Here is a 24377-nt window from a genome sequence, read left to right on the forward strand (position 1 = left end):
CATGGAGCTGTGACCCAAGGGTACATAAGAGGAGGCCTACTTCCTTCAGATTTTCATGGAGACAGGGATTCATTTCTTTTATTTGGAGTTGTTGGTTGACAAAGCAACCTAGTAATTGAATGACCAAAATAACCTAACCCCCAAGAATGTAGCTGCCACCTCCCATCGGATCTGAACTGCTAACAACGTGCTGTGAGTTACTTTCACGGTCACCGTTATCAAAAGAGCCAACAAACACAACCTTAAAGAGGAAAGATTTAACTCCTGGTCCCAGACCACTTCAATCCATGCTGGCCCTAACCGAACAGGACAGCAGGAGACAGGAGGACCAGGAAGGACAGGAGGACCAGGAAATAGAGGACCAGAACCAGGAGTTGGGCTGTAACCTTCAAAGGCTTGTTCCTAGTAACCTACTTCTGCCAACTAGGCTTTCCCTCTCAAGACTCCACAGCCTCCCAAATAGTATGGTAAGCCGAGGATAGTCAAGAGATGGCTCTGCTCTTTCAGAGGATCTGGGTTCAGTTCCTTCCACCCCCGTGGCAGCTCACAACTGTGTAACCGCACTTACAGAGGACCTGCCTCATCCTTCAGTTCAGTCCAGGAAACCAGGAACAGAAAACAGACACACATAGAAGAGCTGTTATCTGGTGGGCTGCACTGGCATTGATGACTGAGTAGCAGCAATAACAGGACCACACAACCTGAACTTCCATGGGCTTTATTAGTATGCACAGCACAAGGGGTGGGGTAGGCTGGTTGGTGTTAACCAGTCTCTGCAGTCTCAGACTGCAGGCGCCCTGGAGGAAGGAGCTGCAGTGTGTAGTGTGTAGCTGCAGTTGAGTGTGGAGTGTTCTGCACACTGACAACACTCACACTCGGTCCACTGGAAGGCTTTGTCACTCCCACGGGTCCTTGACGTGGCTGTGCCTCCGTACCCAAAGGTCCACAGGACGTCCTTTGCTTCCTACAAGCTCCAGTGGCCTCTGACAGCAGCAGGGGGATACCAACATGCATGTAGACAAAAACAGACATACAACATTAAAGGAGGAAGACCATTTAAAAACAAATGGGCAGTTCAGATTTTGGTTGGTGGCAACTCAAGCTGTCAACTGTTTCCCAACAAGTGTGGAATGGAACGGGCTGTGGAGAGTGGACAACTTCCCTATTCAGAGGGGAAGTGGGGTCTTCCACACAGTAGACACTGTCTGGCAGTCACAAGTGATTCAATACTCACCTCCATGGGTTCTGTCTCAGAAGGGCTAAGGGTGTAGCTTCCTAGGTAGAGTGCTTGCCTAACATGGATGAAGTCCTGGGTTCCATTCCCAGCAGCATGTATAGCAGGCAAGGTGCTACAAACCTATAATCCCAGCCCTTGTGGTAAAACCAGAAATCCAAATCCAAGGTCATCCTGGGCTACAGACTAGAGGTCAGCTTGAAAGACAGCAGACTCTGCCTAAAAAAATAAACGATCCTAAAAGCCTTTAAATAAAAGGATCCGGGCTCATTCTAGCATCAGAGGTCTAGTTTTCTAGTATGACAAGAGACTAACGCTTGCCCATACATGGCTGTATCACAAGTCAGTAAAGCTTCTGATATATGATGACAAAGACCCTAGCTGTATACAATGTGGCCAGATCCTAATGCTGAGACACATGACCATCGGATAAGTGGTCCCAAAGAGAACCAGTGAGACCCACACTTTGACCCAGCATTTGGGAGCTCCGATGCATTTCACACTCAGTCAGCACAGGGTACAGACCTATTATCCCAGGGCTAGGAAGACTGAGGCAGGAGAATGGCCTGTTTATTTAGGGACTAGGGAGGAGATGATAGTGGTGGTCGTTTTGAAACAAGTTAGCCTCACACCTGAGATCCTCCTCCCTCGGCCTCTTGAGCTGGCATGACGGGCACACACCACCACTGGTCGGTCAGCTCTTCATATGTAAAGCAGACGTCAGTATACTGACATCCCTTGTCTGGAGAAACGAGGTTAGGTGCAACCTTGCCCGTTGGTCACCAGAAACTACTCCTGCCATTACAAACGTACCTCTCTACAGGGTAGCAACACTCTAGGTACGCAAAAAAATATGAACGTTTCCCTGTGCAACCCTGACTGTCCTGAAACTCCCTCCTGGCCTCAAACTGAGATCTGCCTGCCTCTGACTCCCAAATGCTGGGACTGAAGGCATGTGCCACTGTGCCTGGCCTCAGTTTACTTTTTTTTTTTTTTATAAACAGGAAAATTTAGTCTTTATTCATTTAAAGGCTCTCCCATAGCCCAACCTGGCCTGGATTCCTGATTCTCTCTAGTGCTAGGAATAAAAGCATGTGCCAGCAATTTAACGTATGTTAGAAAAAGAACAGAGGGGCTGGAGAGATAGCTCAGAAGAGCACTGACTGCCCTTCCAGAGGTCCGGAGTTCAACTCCCAGCAACCACATGGTGGCTCACAACCATCCTTAATGAGATCTGACGTCCTCTTCTGGGGTGTCTGAAGACATCTACAGTGTACTTATATGTAATAAATAAATACATCTTTAAAAAAAAAAAAAAAAAACAGAAAGAAAAGCTAAATACTGGGCTGGAGAGATGGCTCGGTGGTTAAGAGCACTGACTGCTCTTCCAGAGGTCCTGAGTTCAATTCCCAGCAACCACATGGTGCTCACAACCATCTGTAGTGGGATCTGATGCCCTCTTCTGGTGTGTCTGAACACAGCTACAGTATATTCATATAAATAAATCTTTAAAAAAAAAGAAAAGCTAAATACTAAACAAACTAAATGGGAGAGGTGGTGCATACTTGTAATCCCCACAGCTAGAAAACAGAAGCAGGAGAATCCAAAAATATCTTGACTCAAAAACAACCAAGTGGTGGTGCACGCCTGTAGTCCCAGCACTCTGGGAGGCAGAGGCAGGTGGATTTCTGAGTTCAAGGCCAGCCTGGTATACAGAGTGAGCTCCAGGAAAGCCAGGGCTATACAGAGAAAACCTGTCTCCAAAAAAACAAATCCAAAAAACCAAATTTAAAAAAAACAAACAAGAGGAATCCTATTACTTTGTAATATTAGGCCATTACTTTCTATACTAACCTAATTTTAAAACTCAGACACACTGTGCTAACTTTCTATCATTGTTGCAAAGTGCTTGGAAAATAGCTGGAGAGATGTTTCAGCTATTAAGAACACTGCTCTTCTGAGGCTGGTGCGATCTCTCAGAGGTTAAGAGCACTGGCTGCTCTTCCACAGGTCCTGAGTTCAATTCCCAGCAACCACATAGTGACTCCATAATCCAGATCTGGTGCCCTCTTCTGGCCTGCAGGCAACTTGCAGTACAGAATGCTGTATACATAATTTAAAAAGACTACAGCTTTTCCTAAGGTCCCCGGTTTGAATCTCAGCACCCTTATGGCACCTAACTCCAGTTCCAGGGGATCTGACATCCTCTTCAGGCACCAAGCATGTACATGATGCATGGACATACATGCAGACAAAACACACTCATAGAAAAAAGTGAGAATGTCAACTTAAAGATATGGGCTCAGCTTCAAAGTAGCATATCACCTGTGGTAGTTTGAATAAGATGTCCCCTCTTCTAGTCTCTGTCATCTCAACCCTTCGTCCCCAGTTGGTGGCTCTACGGTGAGGCTTTGGAGTGAACTTGCTGGAAGTATGTCACTAAGTGGGTTTTTTTGTGTGTGCGCGCGTGTGCATGTGCGCGTGCGTGTATTTGGTTTTTTCGAGACAGGGTTTCTCTGTATAGCCCTGGCTGTCCTGGAGCTCACTCTGTAGCCCAGGCTGGCCTCAAACTCAGAAATCTGCCTGCCTCTGCCTCCCAAGTACTGGGATTAAAAGGGTTGCGCCACCACACCCGGCCTGCAATGAGTTGCCATTGTTCTTATGCATAACACAAGTTTAGACTCTGGGAAATAATCTGCCATGGTCTTTGTCAGCAAGACTATGAAAGCCAAGTTAATTCTTCCCCTGGGCTGATCTAATTTCTGGGTAGTTATTTAGGAAGTAAAAGGAAGCTTTTGGAACAGGGATTCTCAAGGAAGAGGCATTCTGAAGGGAATCTGGACAATCTAGGAACATTAACTGATCTCTGTGCTGAAGGGGAAAGAGGGGTGCATATCCATAGGCTGTTCATTTGCCCCTCTTAGGATAATGGGGTGGAACACGTGGGACAGACACTTAGAACAGGTGGTGGTCTGCCCTAATCATAGCAGTCTGCAGCCATGTTTTTGATGTTGAAGCATTGCAGTGACTAGGGCCAGCAGCTAAGCCACTGAGGCCATGGAAAAGCAGTTAGTCTGCTAGAAAGTATATCCTGTGTCATATTATTAGGAAGTACAAAACTGCCCCCAAGATCCTGCTTAAACTTTCAGCAAATCCATGTGAAGGGATGCCTAGTTAACGGACAGATGAGAGATGAGTTAGCGGAGTTGGGGACAATTTTGTGGGTTCATGAGTTGGTTTTCTTTTTGCTGAGACATAGCCACAGTAGACTCGTTTACTTAGCATTTACACTGACTTCTGGAATTTCTTCCTGTGTGCACAACTGTTAGCCGCTACTCACAGGTTTTTTTGTTTTTTTGATGAAGGCATCAAAAAAAATTGCCTTCATCAAAAATACTACTACATCATCAAAGCCCACGTGTCTTCTTTGTATATAAGGTTTTTATCCAGCAAAGAAGGCTGGATTACCACCCCCATCATGTGTGTGTGTGTATGTGTGTGTGTGTACACGTGCCACAACAAACCTGTGGCAGTCAGGGGACAGATTGCAGCGATGAGTTCTCACCATGTCGAGTCAGGTCGTTGTGCTTGGTGGCATGGGCCTTTAGAAATTCTGCTACTAGCTTTGTATGCCGTGCAGAATCCTCATCTCCAGGAAAGCTGCCCAAAACCTACGCAAGTGTCCCAGTATGACTCCCCCTGCTCCCTCTTGCCACCGCAGAGAACTTCAAGTGCTGATAGTGCTTTCTTTCCTGCTTGCTGGAAAGCCTCCTTCTTAAAGAGAGCTTGCCAAGTACCACGGACAGAGCACAACATGGCGGCTGGGATCCTGACAGTCTGGGCCACATTAGATAGATACACAGGAAATGTGAGATGCAAAACTCCAAAAAACAACAACCCCACTCAAAGTGCCAGCGCTGAGTTAGCATCGAGCTCAGCCCCTGCTGGAGCCTCCCGATTGCTGAGAAGACAGGCAGGCACCACCTCGCCCTACGAGGCCGTGACTGTTACTCATCTCCTGTTCACCTGGAGCTCAGAAACCCAACTGTGTACTCGGCTTGTTTAAATGACTGGATCCACTTTTGTAGCGTGCAACCAGCTTCTCGTCCCTTGTAACTTGCACTAAGAGAAAAAAGAAGTCTTTGTACTTTATTGCTATAAGGAGTCATTCAGGGGGTCATGAATTCATCTCTAATATAATATCCCTTCTTTCTCATGCTGCCAGGGCTCATTACTGACTACACTGCAGGGGACAGCCCCGTGATGGAGCTCTTGCCTACAATGAACAAGATCTGGGTTTGATCCTCAGTACCAAACAACAACAACACAAGGTATAATATACTCCCAGTTGCATGAAAGGAAGTGATGTTGGCTTCTTTGATATACCAATAATAAACGAAGGTCTGATAGTTTTGAAAACTTTATTTCAATGTAACTATATGCATAAGAAATACACTCATCTTGGTTAATAGAATGCAATTGTTTAACTTATCCTACACAATCTTGACCAGAAACTTGGTACATGGTTTACAATTAAAAAAAAAAAAATAACAAAAAACAAACTGCAATCTGTTTCATCTCTATCTATTACAAATGTATAAAAAAATCCTCCATCAAATGCTGCTGAAGGCAGCAGGACCTTGAGAAATATACCTTTGGTTTGCCTCAGAAAAGTAACACATATTGCACTGTAAAGGTTTATAAAATTGGCGCAAAACATTGTTGCAATGTCAAAATACCAGTTTTAAGAGTTCAGTAACTAATGAAGCCTGGAGCCTATGGGACATACACAGAACTGTAGAAGCTCTCACACGCAGCCAGCAGTACAGACTGTAAATCTACACAATCAGATCATTCTGAGCTAAGACTATCAAGCTCACCTCATGTGCTCAGTCAACCAGGAAACCCTAGAAACACCTTTGATTTTCTGCAAAGAAAACAAGAGTTTCTTCAGCATTTCAGTTTACAAGTAACAAGCAAGTTCCTTCCGTTTCCACATTCAGAGTTCCACATTCAGAGTGAAACTCAAGAGGTGAGCTTGGGTTTGACTCTGCATTACTTTACACTTGAAGTAGACCATGTGAGGACTTTAAAAGTAAATCTAAAAAAGCAAAATGACCCTTCTTGGAAGACTAGAGAAAGACAACCTGATGAAGTTGTAAAAAGTTTCATCAAAGCAATGTAGCCTTTTATGATTTACGCCTCAATTAAAAAAAAAAAAGTAACCCCAAAATAAAAAGCAGCTCTGAAAAAGAAAATATAACTTAAGATATTTTGAAAAGACAAGGTGAATACGGGTTCAAAAATAATTAAGATACATTTCTCTAAGGCTACCTAGGATTAGGCTGTAAAGAATTCTACCATTTCAAGTTTATCACTAGTTACTAGATATCAATTTACAAGTAAGATGTTCATTTTTGTGTTCCTTTATCAAGATAAAAATCTACCTTCAGACTATGAGGGTAGTGATAGGGAAGGGGAGAGACTAGAAAACAAGATTCAAACAATCCCATGCAAGTATCACAGTTTTCAAATGGAAGAACTCCCAACTGTACTAGAAGTTTCAATCACTAAGATACTTTCAACTGAAATGATTTTAAGTACAAATACATGGCACCAAGGGTCAGGCCTAATATAGGCCTGAGGACCAAGTCCTTGTTTTCTGGAAGAAAGCCCTCAACAGTCCCACTCAATTTCAGGTAACAATGCTTTTAAAGACTAACTTAATAAGGTTTTAATTTCCCTTGTATTTTTGTTTTTTCTCTTTTACTTCTAATCTTAAAGACTGGATTTTAAAACTTAGTCAATTCCCAGAAGGCATTGTTTTCCTTTGTAACAAAGAATCCACAAAGACCTCTTCCTAAGAACCAGCCAGCTCCCAGCCTCCAACCTGTGCTTGAGGAAGCATCTTGTTCAACATCTTGAAAAGGTAATGTAGGCAAAGTCTGCTCATGAACATTAAAACTAGTTGTTAGAAAGACTTAACTAGCTTTATAATTTAAATTTTAAACATAAATACTTGCAGTCTGATCTGCACTACAATGATTGTCGGAGCCTAGAATTCAACATTTACAAAGTCTCATGCACACACACAAAACACACACCATTATCACACAACTTGTGTCTTGAGAAAATCTTCTGCTTTTTAAATCTTTGGCCTCCCAGTCAATTCCAAGTTTAACCAACTAAAAATAAAACTTCACTCAGAATTTCACCAAGCTTTTCACCCACACATTAATGCTTGTCATATCTTTCATGAACTGTCAAAATCTGAAGCCTGCTCAGAGATCGCCAGGTAAAATAAATGAAATACACAGAAGTTATTCCATCAAAATGTCACAAATCCCTATTGGGATCACTTAATTTACTACTACCAGTAAGAAAAGTACACGTTGGGTTTTTTCATACTCTGGAGAACACAGAGAACCTGTTCTAGAGTTCTCATACAGTGTCCCTTGGAGAACATCAGGACAGCTACAATTCACTTAAGGCCTCTCCTGTACAGAGGCTGTCTCACAGGGACAGCGAGGACACCCACTAGTTTGTGGAGATCCCTGAGAAAATGATACTTAAAATCTGGCCTGTACTTAGTTATCATCAGCCTTTTCAGCACTCACTGGAAGAAGCAGCAGCTGCTTGCTGGAACTCAGCACTTTCAACTAGACTAGTCATGTGACCACAATGGCTTTCTCACAACTGATAGTCTACAGTCTGAAGGATAATCACGTCTCGTGGCAGGTTTGCTGCTTCCAAATATCACCTGGAATTCTCTATTCAGTAGAGTAGCAGCCATCCCAACATCAACCATCTACTGAAAAAACTCCTTAGAGGATGATCACTCTCTAATAAGCTAGAAACAGCAAAATAACTCTGGTGATTGATTTTTGAGACAAATTTTGTTCAATATGCATCTGGAAAAAAAAATCAGACTGGAAAGCTGTGGAATTACACATATCCTCACCATTCAAAATAACTTATATGAAACCAATTCCGGCATAGATAAGAGGTGAAATTTAAAATAAAAAAGACAAGAAAACAAAACAAAAACCCAAACAATGGATTGAACCTGCATGTTCCATTGCTTATAAACTTGCACACACTATTGTTCTGCAAAAAAGACAATTGCAGCAAAGAAAATGAAAATGGCCCTTTGCAAACAAGCCCTAAAAGCATCCCTCCAATAAGGAAAAAACAAAAACAAAAATCATGCATATATATGTCTAGAGTGTTACTATTTAACACAATGCTGCTTCTGGGGGGAAGGGAGATTAACTGCATAGGTTAAAGAAACAAAAACAAGAACCATGTGCAACATCTTAAGCCAGAAAAGCACCAAAATAAAAAATACCAAAAATCACTTTTTATAACGATTAACATATAACACAAAATATTGATAGCAAGTTAGGAAGCAATTACCTGGACAGATACAACGTCCAATGTTGAGAAATTCTCTCCAATTTAAATCTTTTTTTCATCTCTAAAGAAACCGTAAAGTGCTAACTTTATTTATATAAAGCAGGCAAATTCTTCAAGTAATTTACTAAGCCAATTTTTATCAATCTAAACAAAGAACTAAGAATTAGGAATTACAGTGAAGAGAAAACCTGACAGGTTGGAGGCGGCCAAGGCGCGGCGTGTCCCACCACCTTACCCTTCTCCTTTCACCTGACTCGTGAGCTAGTTACAGATCTGTTTTCTTACACGAACTCCGTAGGATTTGCTAGGATTTATTTATGAAACACTCACTAAATAGATGTACAGTCCTAAGAACAAGAATGTTACTGAAAACTCAGCCCTGGAGACTATTAAAGCAAGCTTGTGTTTATCTACAGTCAAACTAAAATTAGAGGCATGCTCACAAAGTCCGCACGGCGCTTCTCCCCAGGCTCAGCTACTCCTGCTCCTCCTGCTCCTCAGCTGCTTCTTCAAGGAAGTAGACATTCACCAAATGGCGATTGAGGTGTTTGCTGTAATCTTTTTCCTTTCTAAAAGAACGGTCACAGAAAATACAAACGAACTCTCCGTCAGTCACCTTAGCAGCCAGCCCTGCCTTTCCACTCTTCGGCGCAGCGTCCTGGGGCGCCGGCCGAGCCCCGTGCAGTCCCGAGTCATCGCTGCCCTCGGACATGTTGTCGCTCAGGTCACTTCCATCATGGCTGTGGATGCCCTCGTCTTCCTCAATTTCCTGAGACTCGTTTTCAGCCAAGGTGACCGGAGGGGAGGCCACTCCCGCTGGAGTCGCTGCTTCCCGCTCTGCTGCCGCAGGGGTGAGAGGTGACACTGGCTCTACGGCCGAGTCTGTGGCAGGGACACTGTCTGCCTTCTGCTCGGCGTCCACTTCCATTTCACACACCTCAGTGGCGCCAGTGTGGCCCTCGGGTGCCGTCTCACCATCGGGCACCTTCGCGTCTTGTTCCGAGGATGAAATCCCGGCAGCCCCCTCGGGGGCAGCTGGCTCGGCCGGGCGCTCCCCGGCTCCCGCTGCTCCTTTGAGAGGAGACAGTTTACCTCCTTCCCTGTCAGAGACCATGTCTTGGTCCTTGGGTGTCTCTTGTCTTGAGGTCCCCTTTGGCGGTGATGGCGGCGGGGCTGGGAGGCCCTGTGCGCGCTTGCTTTCCTTCAGGAGCCTGCTCTCTCGGACAGGCACCAAGCCGACCTCCATCAGGACCCGCTCCTGCCGCGCCATCTCGCTCAGCATGCTCAGCCTCTCCTTTGCTCCGTCTTTCCGCGGAGACGACCTTTTGGTTGGCTTGACTTGAGGCGGCTCCGGGATGGCAGGGGGCGCCCCCGGGGCAGGCCCCACCTGAGGGGGAGCTGTCTGCGCAGCCTCAGTCTGCGCATGCTCCACAGGAGAAGGCCGCTCCACAGGACCGTCTTCCATGGGAGGCGGCTCCACCTGAGGTGGCTCCGGCGGGGAAGCCTCCACAGCCTCCATAGCCTCCATACAGGGGGGCTGTTCCTCCGGGGAAGCCTCCATGGCCCCGGAAGGTTCCGTCTCAGCAGGCTCCGCGGCCGGGGAAGGCTCCGTGTAGGTGGGTGGATGGAGCTGAGGCGGCGCCACAGGAGCAGGCGGCTCCGTGGGCAGAGGCTGCTCCTCCTGAGGAGGCCCCGGCTGGGCAGACTCTGTCGGAGCAACTTCCATGGGACAGGGAAGCTCTGCGCACGCAGATCCTGACAGGGCGCCGGCCGCCGGAGAGGGGGCAGGCCCCGGGGAGGGCGAGGGCGAGGGCGGCTCCCCCTGCGCGGTCCCCTTCGGAGCAGCCTTGCCGCCTTTTTTACTGGGCTTGGGCTTGAGAGGCGGCTTCTTTGCGGCTTTCTTGACGGGGGCACTGGGCTTCCGGTCCCTGTCCCCCTTCCTGTCCTCCACTCTGCCGCCGCCCTTCGGCAGGTCGGGACCGGTTCTGGATCTGCCCTCTGTCTTCTTTTTCTTTTTTGCCACTGGTCCCTCGTTCACCGGCTCACCCGGGGAGTGGGCCTCAGCGTCCATCTTCCTTTTGTTTTTCTTGGCTTTACAGGGCTTTTCTGGATTGCTTGCCGCTTGGCCATCGGCGCTCTTCTCCTCGGCTGCCTTGGTCTCGGCCGCCGCCTTGCGAGTTCTGGGCGTCGCCGGGGCCGCAGGGACGCCGCCGCAAGGCTTCTTCTCTTTGGAAACCTCTTTTCCCACGACTTTTACGGGTTTCTCGTTTTTCTTCCCAGATGCCTCCCCCTTTGTTTTCGTTTGCTCCGACTCTGTCTTCTCGTTGTTGGCAGCGTTACTAAGCAGGTCAGCCTCCCTCTTTTTGGTTTTCTTTAGCTTCACTTTGGAGACGTCCATTGTTTTGCTCGGACAGGTGGGATGCTTAGATTTGAAATGATACTGTAGATTACACTTCTTGGAAGCCGCGTAGTCACACACCGGGCAGTTGAACTGCCGTGGGTTAACGTGCAGCTCGACATGCTTTTTGAAGTTGCTTCTATCTGCTGTTTTGTAGTCACAGTGAGGGCAATTAAGAGGTTTAGGCCCGTTGTGAACCTGTCTTGCATGTCGGGTCACTTCGTGCTGATTAGAGGCCACATAATTGCACTGATCACATTTAAATGGCTTCTCACCTAAAGGTAAAGAAGAGATGTCAGAGATAAAAGACACAAGTCAACATTAAAATATCCTTAGGAGTTGTAAATGTAAAATAACCACAGAGAGCACTCATTGGGAAGACTCATCATGCACCTTCTATTTCCACTTTCCATATTTATTTGTATAACTTTCCCCTATCTGGGATGGAGGCTTGATATTCAAAATCAATAGGAGGAATAACCAACATTATCTTCACAACAGTTTACAGTCACCCTTGGCTCTAGTATAGACAGGCTCTGCAGGAAGCAGGAACCACTGGCAGTCGAGATGACTGTGGGACAAAGCCACCCCAAGAGGAAAATGCTTTGACTTTTTTACCTCACCCTCTAGAATTCTCTTAAACAAAAGTAGAATGTAACACAATAGAAAATACTCACATGTGTAAGGTGACCCTACGAGTGGAGACTTAAGAGTTTCAATCACAGGCTAGAGGTCTAAGATTTAAAGCTCTGCCTTAGCTAGAGGGAATACATTAACCTTCACCCATCACCTATCGGTGAGAAAAGCTACACTCAGCAACGTTCTCTAATAGCAGAGTGGCTATTTTAAAGAAAAAATAAGGCAGAAGTCAACTAGAAAACCTAAGTAACTTTTTTTCAATCCAACTTCTCTATAAAAAAGGGTAAAGAAACTAAATGTGAGTGGTGGCATACAAATAGATATGGTGTGTAACACAAGCAGACAGTCACAACCAGACACAAAGCCAGGCCCCACCCACCCAAAATTAAAGCATAAAAAAAAAAAATTCTACCTGAATACATACCCAACTAGATCACACTCTAGTAAATATTACCAATTGGTATCCATACCCCACCGGTCCAATGGAGAGCATAGTAGAGAAATGGAAATTGACATTTATGAAAATTAATCTTTCAAACAACCTCATTTATTATTATCCAAGTTTTCCATAAGCAAAATTAGACATAAAGCTTAACTCTGACGATTACAGATTACACCATTAGAAATGTCTGTTGAAGAATCCCAACCTCCCTCAAAGCCTACTCAGGTGTATCCTCAGGTACGTGAAACCAGTTCCTGCCATGTTAATTAGGAGTTTCAGCTAGGCATGGTACTTGTAATCCCTGCTACTCAAGGGGCCCACTGTATCTGAGGCCAATAAGGCACCACAGCAAGAGCCTATCTCAAAATGTGGAGGGGATAAAGGCCGGAAGAATACAAGTCAATGGGGAGGGGCTAGCCCAGCCAGCGCAGGGCCTGGGCTTGGCTCAGGTCCGCAGATAGGCCTGTATGGTTTCTTCGGCACATGCGTCCCCCACTTTGGCCCTCGTGTCCTTAGCAGTAATGCTCTACGTGGAAACCAACATTCGCTTAACATATAGACAGACCACTGGATGCAAACTGGTGGCCTACTGGTTAAAAATCATTTCTACAGTTAAAAACACTGTCAGGAGCCAGGCGATGGTGGCGCACACCTTTAATCCCAACTTTTGGGAGGCAGAGGCAGGTGGATTTCTGAGTTTGAGGACAGCCTGGTCTACAGAGGACAGCCAGGGGTACAGAGAAACCCTGTCTCGAAAAACAAACAAGCAAACAAACAAAAACAAAAAAAAGTCAGGAAGCAAATGAGCTCTGCAGCTGCTTCCTCTGAGAGGCCGACAGCGTCTGGCCATCAGTGGTCTGACTAATGTGAACTAGCTAAGGAAGACACACTCGACGTGCATGGCCTGGAATTGCTCACGGAAAGTTTGGGCAAAACAACAGGGCAGGCCGGGCCTGCTGGTACTGGTGTATCACACTGTCAGTCAGTCTGGGGATAAGGAGTTCGGGGTCACGGCCAGGTACACTAACAGGCCAGCCTGAGACAGTCTCCAAAGCAAACACCAAGCCTTGATTCAGTCCTCAGGCCCACATGAAACCCAGCATGGTGGCACACACCTGCAACACCCACACTCTTCAACATAGTTCCTTAAAAAACATGGAGACAGCAAGGTGGCCCCTCAGGTAAGGCACTTCTTGTCAAGACTGAACAGCCTGGTGGACAAGACCAAAGTGAAGGCAGAGCTGTCTCTATACATAAGACATGAAGGCACAGCCATACAAACACAATAAATTAATTAAATTTGATTTTAAAATTTGGTACTGCAGTTCCAGGATGGCCAGAGCTACACAAAGAAACCCTGTCTTGGGGCTGGTGAGATGGCTCGGCAGAGCACTGACTGCTCTTCCAAAGGTCCTGAGTTCAAATCTCAGCAACCACATGGTGGCTCACAACCATCTGTAATGGGGATCCGGTGCCCCCTTCTGATGTAACTGAAGACATCTAAAGTGTACTTACAAAAAACAAATAAATACATCTTTTTTGTTTTTTGTTTTTTTTCGAGACAGGGTTTCTCTGTGTAGCCCTGGCTGTCCTGGAACTCAGTATGTAGACCAGGCTGTCCTGGAACTCAGAAATCCACCTGCCTCTGCCTCCCAAGTGCTGGGATCAAAGGCGTGCGCGACCACCGCCCTGCCAAATAAATAAATCTTAAAAAAAAAGAGAGAGAGAGAGAGAGAGACCCTGTCTTGAAAAAACTAGGTAGTGTAAATCTGATCAAGAGCCAGTCCCAGGGGAGCTCACAGGCCCTGGGGACACACACTTAAATTATGTCCCAAACTTCCTCCTAAGTATTTGTGTGTATATCTAGAGTTAGCCAAGATTCTTACTGCAGTTAGAGAGATTAGTTCAGAGACTTAACCAGTCAGAGTGAGGACAAGCTTGGCCCTATATAAGACGTCTGTTACACCATCCAAAACTCAGAGAACATCCCAGAAACGATGGAGTGCTGGGCAAAGCCAGGGATTAAATCCAAACTTCTCATTGTGAGAGACTCTAAGGTAATCATGTTCTTCAGGGACAGGTTACTGATTTTCGAAGTTAGCCCATGTGCCCTACAGGCTATGTGTTCTGAATCAGGATAGAGATTCAAGTCAGTCACAGACAAAAAGGTACTGTCTTTTTTTCAAGAGATGCCAGGCTATCCTGCATTTATTTTTGGTCCGTTGGATGTTCAGGCTAACCTCACCAGGCTGCCTAGGACGACATAGGCTGGCTTGTGTTTTCAACCCTCAAGAGCAGGACTACAGTTGTAGCTGAGCTTGGACTAGCAGCATCCCAGCCTCGGTGGGGTTTTTAATGTATGCTTGTGCCCATGGCCCCACACGTGAAGCGTCAGAGGCCAGCCTGACGGAGCTGGTCCTCTCTCCTCCCACGTGGGTCTGGGGAAACTGAACCTGACAGCGAGCACCCTTACTTGTTAAGTCATGTAGAAAGCTTCCTTATATACTTTTTTAAAGATTAATATTTTTATGTATGTGGGTGTCCCTGCATAAGTTTCTATACATCAGGCACATGAAGATGCCCTCAGATGTAGGCTTAAAGTTTTTGTAGCGTACTTTAATAAGGGTTCAAACTACTGCTCTCTCTAGTCTACCATCCAGCCAAGGCAGTGGAAAAGAAACGTTATCAGGATCTGGGGGACGTGGACCTGGTCAGCAATAGCTCTTTGGGGGCAAGTCCGATCTTTGGATAGCAGTTCAGTCCTCTAGCAGACACCAAATACAACTTATCAGCTCCAGACCAGTCCTCTAGGCAGCACGCACGGACTCAGCGTCAACCAGCAGCTGCTGCCCAGTCCTGAAGGAACTGTTTGTTAGGCTCCAACCTGCCTGAAATGAGGCCTTGGAGGCGGCAAACTGACACAGAAACCTCACAAGCTTCTTGGCAAGCTTTTCTCAATGGCAGCATTTGCAGCAAACCAAGCCAATGCCTAGTGCTCCTCTCCCACGGCTGTGGAGTCACATCCACTTCACTCAGGCCTAAGGCATCAGGCTCCCTGAAATTGCAACTGTAGGCAATTATGACCTGTGCACTGGAAACTGAACACAAGTCCTCTACAAGAACAGTCAAGGCCTCTTAAGTGCTGAGCCATCCATCTAGCCAGCTCTCCAAATCTGTGTTTTATGTCTGAAAACAAGAGACTACCAGAAGCAATAACCGAGACTGTTTCAGTCACTGTACAGCCCCGTGTGACTTTGTTGTAAGTCAGTGGATCATCCATTATTTTCTTTCCATTTATTTTGTACTCGGGTCCCCTTAGCGCCACTGAACTGGGTGATAGTTCATGCCTATCCCCAGCACCTGGGGGGTGAAGGCAGGGGTTGAAAACTTAATAGCTATGTACTGAGATAGGAAAATCAAAAGTTTAAAGTCATCTTCAACCTGGGCTACATGAAAACACCTAGAAATGAGAACAGAGGGAAAGGCACAACTAGGTCTATAATACAATAGTAAGGAAACTGGGGTGGGGGGAGAATGAGGGACGCTTAGGCTACACGCTTAATCCTTTGTTCAGTTAGTTTCGTATGTATGGGGTCTTTTGCCCACAAGTGTGTCTGCACTCCATACCCATGCACTACCTACATTGGCCAGAAGGGCCAACAGATGCCCTGGAACCAGTTAAATGGTGAGCCGCCACCATATTGTGCAGGAAATCAAACCCTAGTACTCTGGAAAAGCAATGTACTCTTAACTAGTGAGAAATCAACCCAGCCCCAGGGTAATCATTTTATCACACACACAATCCCCAAAAAATAGGATAAATTCACCTGTGGACTGTGCAGAACTCATGCCAATTCTAACAAATATTAGGAACCCTTTGGGCTGAAGAGCCTGATCAGAAGGTCTTGCAGAGGACCCATGTTTAGTTCCCAGCACCCACAGTGTCTCCTAACCATCTGCACTCCAGTTCCTGGGACCTGTCACCCTCTTCTGGCCTCCACAGGAACTGCACCCACATAGTGCACTTAAAAGGCAAAATACACTATTAATAAAACTTCAGAAAGAGAAATGAAGAAAGCTCTCCCAGAAAAAGCATGCAAATAAATCCACATCTCTTTTGTTCTAGAGTCTGATCTAAAAGAACCCATATTTACCCTCCCCATTCCCATGCCTGGCACAGTGGCACAGGCTTTTAATCCTAACACTTCCAGGCAGGGGCAGATGGATCTGTGAGTTCCAGACAGCAGAAAAAAAAAACCTCCAAAACCAGTAAGTTATAAACAAATCAACTTCAGTTCTAAAAGGAATTCTTTATAAAGGTAGTTTTTAACAGTGATATAAAAGAAATGACAATTTACTGAACTGTCGGTGGTCACCATCTCTTACCAACCTGAATGAGTGCGCATGTGTCGAGTTAGATGAGTCTTCTGAGAACTTGAGTAAGGACAAAGTTCACATTTATAAGGGCGTTCTCCTGCAAAATTATAATGACAGTATTTAAGATGCTTACTATGTAAAAATAAACCCAAAACAATTCTGAGCAGTGTAACTGATCCCTCACACACACTTTTAGGCATTTCAGCGTCTGGGGTTTGGAACAGATTACCCTAGGTAGTCAAGGCTAACTGAAACACTCCATCCTCCTGTCTCTGCCTAAATACAGTCTTATATATCTTCAGCTGATTTCCATTTTTTTTTTTTTGAGAGAGGATCTAAAGTGTTCAACAGCAATGAACTTGTGGTCATACTGTCTCGAACTCCCAACATACATCCAGGGTCACAGATGTGTGTCCAGACTAGCAGGGATGACCCTGAATGACCTCCTCCCTTAGCCTCCCAAGAGCTAGGACTATACGGTAGGTTTGAGCCACCATAACCACAGCTCAGCAACTTTGAATAAAACTATTCCTCTCCCATTACTGGCAGATCAGTCAGTCAGTCACATTTTCTGAGTTAGATCTGGGTGGTATTACACGCCCCCAAATCCACACATTGGGGAGGGGGATTTGGAGACATTCTCAGCTAGGAGCTGTTGTGCAGCACGACACAAAGGAGAGTAGGAAACAACACCAGGGCCAGAGTTCGCTCAGTTAAATGCCCAGAACCAGTAAGATAGCTCAACCATCCAAGACTTCAGTTCCAGTCTGAGGCCCTCTTCCGGCTTCCTGGGGTACCAGACATGCAGATGTTCCTTCTACCTCTAAAATGTCAAGGGCAATGGTTGTGACCACACACCACCCTGCATTTAAAGGAGTTACCTTTACAGTACATACTAATAATAAAATGAAAGCGCAGTGATCTAACATTAGACACTGTACAGAGGACAGCTGAAGGTGCCAATGACTCAGCACTTACAAAGCATCTTATTTAGAGACAGGGCTGTCACCCAGGTGGCCTTTCATTCAGTCTTTGGCCAAGCAAGGCAGGCCTTGATCTCATGATTAGCCGGCCTCACCTCGCTTATAGGCCTGTGCCACCAGCCCACCTATGCCAAGGACATTCGGGGTTGTCAAGGGTGCCAGAAATCCGCCTGCCTCTGCCTCCCAAGTGCTGGGATTATAAGCATGTGCCATCACTGCCCAGCGGATTCTATGTTCTTAAAGCCTCCACAGACACCCATACATGTGTAACACACTCACAAAAAACAAAATTAAAGTAAATCTTTTAAAGGAAGTGGGAGTGGGGGGACTGAGACAAAGGTCTTCCATTAAGAGAGCTCAAACACAACCTTCCAAGACCAAATTCAGTTCCCAGCCCCCACAGCAGGTGCTGTCAATTGCCTGCCGTAGGTACAGCTCCCCTGGCTCCAACACCTCTAGCCCCAGGGCACCTGCACTGGATAAGCAACACTCAAGGAAAAAACTTACAACTTAAAAAAGTTAGGCACATTGCCTTTAATACCAGCCCTGGGGAGGCAGAGGCAGGTAGATCTCTGAAGTTTTGGGTCAACCTGTTTGCACAGCAAGTTCCAGGACAGCAGGGGATGCAAAGAGAAACCCTGTCTCAAACAAGCTAAAACTAAACAAATGATTCTGTGGGGAACCCAACACTTCCTTCCTAGGAAATAGACGCTAGTTATCTCCACTCCCACACTCTAAGTTAAAATCTTTGTTGTTTGGTTGCTTTTCAAAACTGGGCCCCACCGTGTAGCTCTGGCTAATCCTATAGATCAGGCCTGCACAGGCCTCTTAAGTGCTAGGAGAAAAGTGTGAGCCACTACACCAACTTAAAATAAAATGTTTTTTAAAAAAGTATAATTTTTCATCTTATTTTTCCTATTAGAACTACTCAATCAACAAATGAAAATACTTTAGCTCTTTAATAAGGTCTTTCCACCACCATACCCCTAACCCCCTTCTTGTTTCTGAGACAGGGCTTCATTGTGAAACCCAGGTTAACCTTGAACTAAGGATCTCCTAGCCTCTGCTCCTGGAGTGCTGAGGTTACAGAAGAGTAATCGAATGCTTGTAGCTTTACAAACCTCTGAAAGGCCTCAGCAGCCTAACAGTTCTGAAAATATAAACACATACTTTGTAATAAATAAAATTATTAAACCAAAGTATTGTAGTGCCCACAGCATCCTATCATCTAGCATGGTCTGTATGAACCAGCAGGGATGTCTCGGTTTTTACAGTGAAACACTGTACCACTCTACTGTTTGGGATCAGGTCTGTCACCTGGCTAACTTGCAATGACATATGGATATGCATATGAATATGGAGGGAGATAGACAGAGACAGACAGATTTACCCTCAAAGTTGCAGTTCTCCCTGCCTCTGCCTCTAAATGCTAGATTTAACTCTAGCCACCATACCAAAGATTTTAACCTTTTTTACCCAACTTTTTCAGATAAGGTCTTACTTTGTAGGCCTGGCTGGCCTGACCGAGAACGGTCAAAGCCAGGCTGGCTCCAGCTGAGTGGGTGTGGTGGCACACACCTTTAAACCCAGCACCCTGAGGTGGATCTCTGAGTTCCGGGACAGCCAGGGCTACACAGAGAAACCCTGTATCAAAAAACCCTAATATAAAGAATAAAAAAGTAAAAACTGGTTTCAAACCTAGATGTCTGTCTGCTTCTGCCGAATGAAGCCAGGCTGCTTCACCAATGTCTGATTTTGGTTTTTCCCAGGTTTCTATGTATATGTGTGGGTATGCACAGGTAGCTGCTGAAACCAGGCACCTCTAAGCCTTGGGTGCTGGGAACTGCATTGATTCAAAAGTTTAAGAGAAGCTGTTGCACAGCATGGTGGCGCACGCCTGTAATCCTAGCACTTGGGAGGCAGAGGCAGGAGGATTTCAGAGTTCAAGGCCAGCCTGGTCTACAGAGTGAGTTCCAGGACAGCCAGGGCTACACAGAGAAACCCTATCTCGAAGGAAAAAAAAAAAAAACAAAAACAAAAACAAAAAAAAAAGTAAAACTAAGAATAGCCATCTTCTCAGTATATACATTCATTTGTCTTAAGTCACCAGAGGGCTGAGGCCGGAGAGTGAGTTCTAGGCTGGCCAGGGCTTCGTGACTCACATCTATCTTCCTAGACTTGTTAATAACCAAAAAGCAAGAATTCAGCAGGCCCAGCTACTACTGAAACAAACCCTTGTCTTACAAAACAAGGTTGGGCTCAGTGACACAGACCTGTAATCTACGCACTCAGGATCCAAAGTCAAAAGTTTGGGGACAGAATGATACACGGGGGAGTTCAGGCCAGCCAAGGTCACTCGTGAGGCTCCAGGAGCTTTTCTTCGTAAGCTCTGGTCAAGTCCTCTGGAAAAACAGCCAGTGCTCTCAACCTCGGAGCCATCTCTCCAACCCTCTTCCAACTTTTCCTTTTGGAGTAAGTCTGAGGAGATGAGGAACATGAAAGCCTCCTCAGACTTAAGACTTCTGAGCCTGAAAGTCCTCAGAACCTTGTAGGTATTCGGATAGGCTGAACAAATGCTTCTTGTCTGAAAAGCAATTTTCCTAGGAGTGCTTGCTTGTTCTCAGGAAAATGGCTTCAACTGGCACTGTCTACTCTGGGCTAGCGATGGCTCAATGGTAATGAGCACTGGCTGCTCTTACAGAAGGCCCAGGGTTCAGTGCTCTGCACCCACCTGGCACTCACCACCCGCCTATATGCCAGTTCCAGGAAGTCCAATGCCCTCTCCTGGCCTCTACAGGCACTGCACACGTATGGTGCAGTTAGACACCATCGGGCAAACTACTCATACACATAAACTAAATGTGAGAAAAATGGCAAGGGACGATACACGGCTCAGCAGAGAGGATGCTCTCTGACTCCATGCACCAAACACAGCGGCACATGCCATGCTCTAATCCTACGGCTGAGAAGGTGGAAGCAGAAATATCAGATATTAAACAACCTCAGCGACAAGAATAGTGAGTTCAAGGCCAGTCTGAGCTACTAGAGATCCTGTTTCAGAGAAGTGGTGGGGCCACATGTGGTGCTGCACACCTTAAACCTAGCAGCAGGGGGAGGGACAGGTGAATCTGAATTTGAGACAGCCAGAGCTAGTGTCTCTGTTTCAAAAAAAAAAAAAAGGGGGGGGGTGGAGCTACAAAGTTATTTTCAATACACTACACAAGGCTAATCAGTGAGCTTTTTTTTTTCTAAGCCCTTGATTCCCTTGGGAAACTGTAGCATAGCGTATCTTAGATGTGTTCCACCTACATAACCTGTAAGTTTAAAAGAGCACTTAGCACTGTGAACCCTGATATTTCACACTTTGGGAAATAGACTTTAGGCTCTCTTACCTGTATGAGTTCGAACGTGTTGAACATAATTATTTTTTCGGTCTGAAAAATAGTTGCACTTGCTACAGGTGTAGACTTTCCTAGGAAAATGGTTTCTCAGGTGTTTCCTCCAGTGGTACTCACTGACTGTCGTGTACGTGCATATGATACACTTGTAGACACGCTCGTTCTCCCCAGCTCGCAGATGGTGCTTCAGGTGTGCCGTGTAGTGATCATACCGGTTGGTATTATAGCCGCAGCGATCACAGCGGATGGGGCCCTTGGAGAACTCGCCTTCTTCGGCCGGGGAAGACCCATTTTCCCTAGCTCTGGCCTGTTTCTCTGCACTTTCTTCCACAAAAAACTTCTTAGCACTGTGAACCCTGATGTGATGTACAAACTGCTCTTCAGACTCCGCTTCGTACTGGCACGGCTTACAGCGGAAGGGCTTGGCCTTCAAGTTCTTGCATTTGTCCTCAGCTGCAGGCGGTTCGGGAGGGGGGTCTTTATTTGCGCTGTATATTTCTGGAGCGGCAGATGCTTCAAATACGGGCTGGGGTTCTACCGCACTTAGCTCCAAACTTCTCAGTTCCATGTTTTCCAGCCCACTGGGGTCACCTTTTAGTTCAGTCGGCTCTTCAAGGCCTTCTCCTTCACTATCTGAAAAGTTGTTGTCTCCGACGGGCATCAGTTCGGCCATCTGTCTCTCCTCACCAACCAGGTAATCACAGCAGCTGCCGTTCACTTCCCCGGTCAAGGCCACGTTGGCTAACATGATGAGCTGAGGGGCGGCCAGTTCAGCTTTCGAGAGCTCATGCAAGTCATACAAGTCGTTGGGTAAGGCCATGCCCATGTTTCCACTGCTGTTGAAGAGACTTCCTCCTCCAGAAGACTGCCCCATCACCTGGGTGGCCATAACTGTACGCTGGATAAAACATAACCAAAAAAAAAAAAAAAATTAAAAATATAGCCCTCATGACCCAAAACAAGTTTCCTCCCAATGTAACCTTTAAAAATTCAACAAGCTTCATTAACTTCTAACAATAACTTTAAAATGCTTTTCTTGTATGGCAGCGCCTGCAAGCAATCCTAGCACTCCGGAGGCTTGAGCAACGGTGCTGTTAATTTTCAATTCTCTTTACTGCAAGTCACAAAAGCATGTAGATGAGGAACTGTTTCCTCTACACCCAGAAAAGAAAGAAAAGAAAAAGAAAAAAAGCAATTCTTTGACCCATCAGGTCTACACCAACATGCAAATGTGTCAACCTTCTTTCTGGAAAATAACTTTTTTTTTTTTTTTTTTTTTTTTTTTTTTGGTTTTTCGAGACAGGGTTTCTCTGTGTAGCCCTGGCTGTTCTGGAACTCACTCTGTAGACCAGGCTGGCCTCGAACTCAGAAATCCGCCTGCCTCTGCCTCCCAAATGCTGGGATCAAAGGCGTGCACCACCACAGCCTGGCTTAACATTTTTAATGTTAACTAAAATTACTTTTAATAACCAAAGTACTGAATAGTTAACTATTGTTTTCTCACTTCTCCCTTTCAACAGTTCAGTGGTCTGAATGAGAACTCAAAAAAAAAAAAAAAAGCCCACAGGCATTCGGTGCTTCTAATGAGGACATCAAGAAATCTGCAAGACTAATTCAACTTCTTCATGAGAATGAGAATTCAACTAACTCTAAAAGAATAAACAGGAAAAAAAGAACATTTTTTTAATGACTCTTAATGTAAAAGAACAGTGACAGATCCCTTTTTCCCACAAAAAGGGAAGTTTTAAAGAGTTTTTTGTTGTTGTTAGAAAACTCCCTAAGAGTCGTGCAACTCAACACGTCAACCAACTTACGCGCATTGTGCTTGACTTGGCCTACTGGCCTAGAGGAAGCCATTACAGATCACCTTAAAAACAAGTTGAGTCTCAACCTCCAGCCTCAGAGGTGCTACTCACGAACTCAAGCGTCCCACTTGCAAATTATTAAAGGCAAGATAAGCAAAAGTACTAAAAGTCAAACTTAAACCGAAAATACAAGAAGCGGGGCAGTTTCACCTAGAGTCTAAACATAAGCTCGCTCAGTTACATGCCCCAACAAAAGTTGAACCCGAATGCCATCACAGGAAACAGCTCTCCCCTAGCTCAACTGCCCCACGGATTCCACAACGGACCTCAACATCCACTCCAAAGCTCCCCACGCACCTCACCAGCCACACTCCAAGGAATCTCCACGTTTCTCGGGCAGACTGTGCAAGCACAGCCCGAAAGCAACGTGTTGCACGGAATTCCTATGTGCGGCTGCCACCAGCGCCGGCCTCGGCGGCGGCATTCCTAACTGAAATAGGCATTCGGCCATTTTCTCAAAATACCAAACACAAAGCAGCTCTTTGCAAACTTGGGCCCTCTTGCTTCCTCTCCGCCACCAACCCGCGGGCGGTGCCTGGGCTCTGACCTCGCGCGCTGCCCACCACCCTAGAGGCGCCTCTCGGCCGGCCGCGGCCCCGCAGCCCCCTCCCCCGCCGCCCGCACTAGCCCGGGACTGGGCGGAAAGTTACCTCGCTACCGGCGTCGATCGGGCCTGTACCGGGGCTCCGCGGCGCCCTCCCGAGGCTGTCGGCCCCCGGTCGCTGCGAGGGGCCCCACGCGGGCCGCCGCCGCCCCCGCGCCCGGAAGTTTGCGAACTTCGCTCCCCCACCGCGCACAGCCAGCGCGGGCCGCAGAAATCGCTGTCCAGCCCGCCGGCGGCGCCGCCCGTGCCCCGGGCTGAGTCAAACGGGGCGGCCGCCTTCCGGCCCGGCTCGCACTGGGGGAGGGGGCGGCGAGCCTGGGACGCCGGAGGGGCCGGGGGCAGTGGGCCCGAGGCGGATGGAGGGTGGAGGGGGAAGTTTCAGGACCGCGGCCACCAGGAGCGGCGCTCCGGCCTCCGCGGCCCCGAATCCCAGCGCCGTGCGGAAGGGCCGCCCCGTGCTCTGCTGGAGACCAGTGCCCACGCCGCTCCGCACCAGCCCCCGGCCCAGCCCGTGACTCGCTCCGTAACTCGATCCCGCCCCCGCCCGCCCGCCGGCCGCGCCGCCCCAGCCACAGTATCTGCAGATCAGCCCTGGACAGCGCCTCGCGCCGCTCCGCGCCTGCCCGCCGCCCTCCCCCGTCGCTCTCCCGGGCCCGCGGCGTCCTACCCTCTTAGCTGCGCGCCCACGGACCGCCGCCCCCGCGTCGCCGCCGCCGCTCCAACTCCTTTTCTTTGTTGCTGGACTTTCGGGGGAGGGGAGGGAGAGCGGGGAAAAGTTGGGCGTCGAGGCCCGCGAGACCCGGGGTGCGATCGCAGAGCCGGATCAGACCGCCGGCCCTGATCCTGCGGTCGCTACGGTCCCGGCCGCCCGGGTCTGGGGCCCGCGGCCTCGGCGGCGCTCGATCTGCTGCTGCGCCGCGAGCTCGCGGGAGCCGCACATTCCAGCACAGGACGCTGCGCCGCGCACCCGGCCCGCGCCGCCGCCCGCCCGCCGGACACGCCCCCTCGCCGTCCGCGCGCG

At 47.2% G+C, this 24377-nt stretch overlaps 1 protein-coding gene across 3 annotated transcripts; it reads right to left on the reverse strand.

Moving 5' to 3' along the window:
• Nucleotides 1–5638: 5638 nt before the first annotated feature.
• On the reverse strand, nucleotides 5639–24107 carry Rest (RE1 silencing transcription factor). 3 transcript variants are annotated; one of them, XM_052198412.1, is made up of 4 exons: nucleotides 24024–24107; nucleotides 20882–21785; nucleotides 16520–16603; nucleotides 5639–11323 (listed from the first exon to the last, which is right to left on the reverse strand). In XM_052198412.1, exons 2-4 carry the CDS (start codon nucleotides 21774–21776, stop codon nucleotides 9126–9128), a joined length of 3177 nt encoding a protein of 1058 aa, XP_052054372.1. In that variant the 5' UTR covers nucleotides 21777–21785; nucleotides 24024–24107; the 3' UTR covers nucleotides 5639–9125. The 3 variants fall into 3 exon arrangements, with proteins under 3 accessions (XP_052054372.1, XP_052054374.1, XP_052054375.1); XM_052198414.1 differs by lacking the exon at nucleotides 24024–24107 and adding an exon at nucleotides 23403–23856; XM_052198415.1 differs by lacking the exon at nucleotides 24024–24107 and adding an exon at nucleotides 23050–23312.
• Nucleotides 24108–24377: the final 270 nt, after the last annotated feature.

The sequence above is a fragment of the Apodemus sylvaticus genome, chromosome 11 (genome assembly GCF_947179515.1).
Source record: "Apodemus sylvaticus chromosome 11, mApoSyl1.1, whole genome shotgun sequence".
Taxonomy (NCBI): domain Eukaryota; kingdom Metazoa; phylum Chordata; class Mammalia; order Rodentia; family Muridae; genus Apodemus; species Apodemus sylvaticus.

Bases quoted from the DNA above. Each gene is read 5' to 3' on its own strand.
- Rest (XM_052198412.1), bottom strand. From the start codon at position 21,776: ATGGCCACCCAGGTGATGGGGCAGTCTTCTGGAGGAGGAAGTCTCTTC. The intron at 16,604-20,881 runs GTAAGAGAGCCT...ATAATTTTGCAG, and splicing joins ACACGTTCGAACTCATACAG to GAGAACGCCCTTATAAATGT. The intron at 11,324-16,519 runs GTTGGTAAGAGA...CTTTACCTTTAG, and splicing joins ACACATGCGCACTCATTCAG to GTGAGAAGCCATTTAAATGT.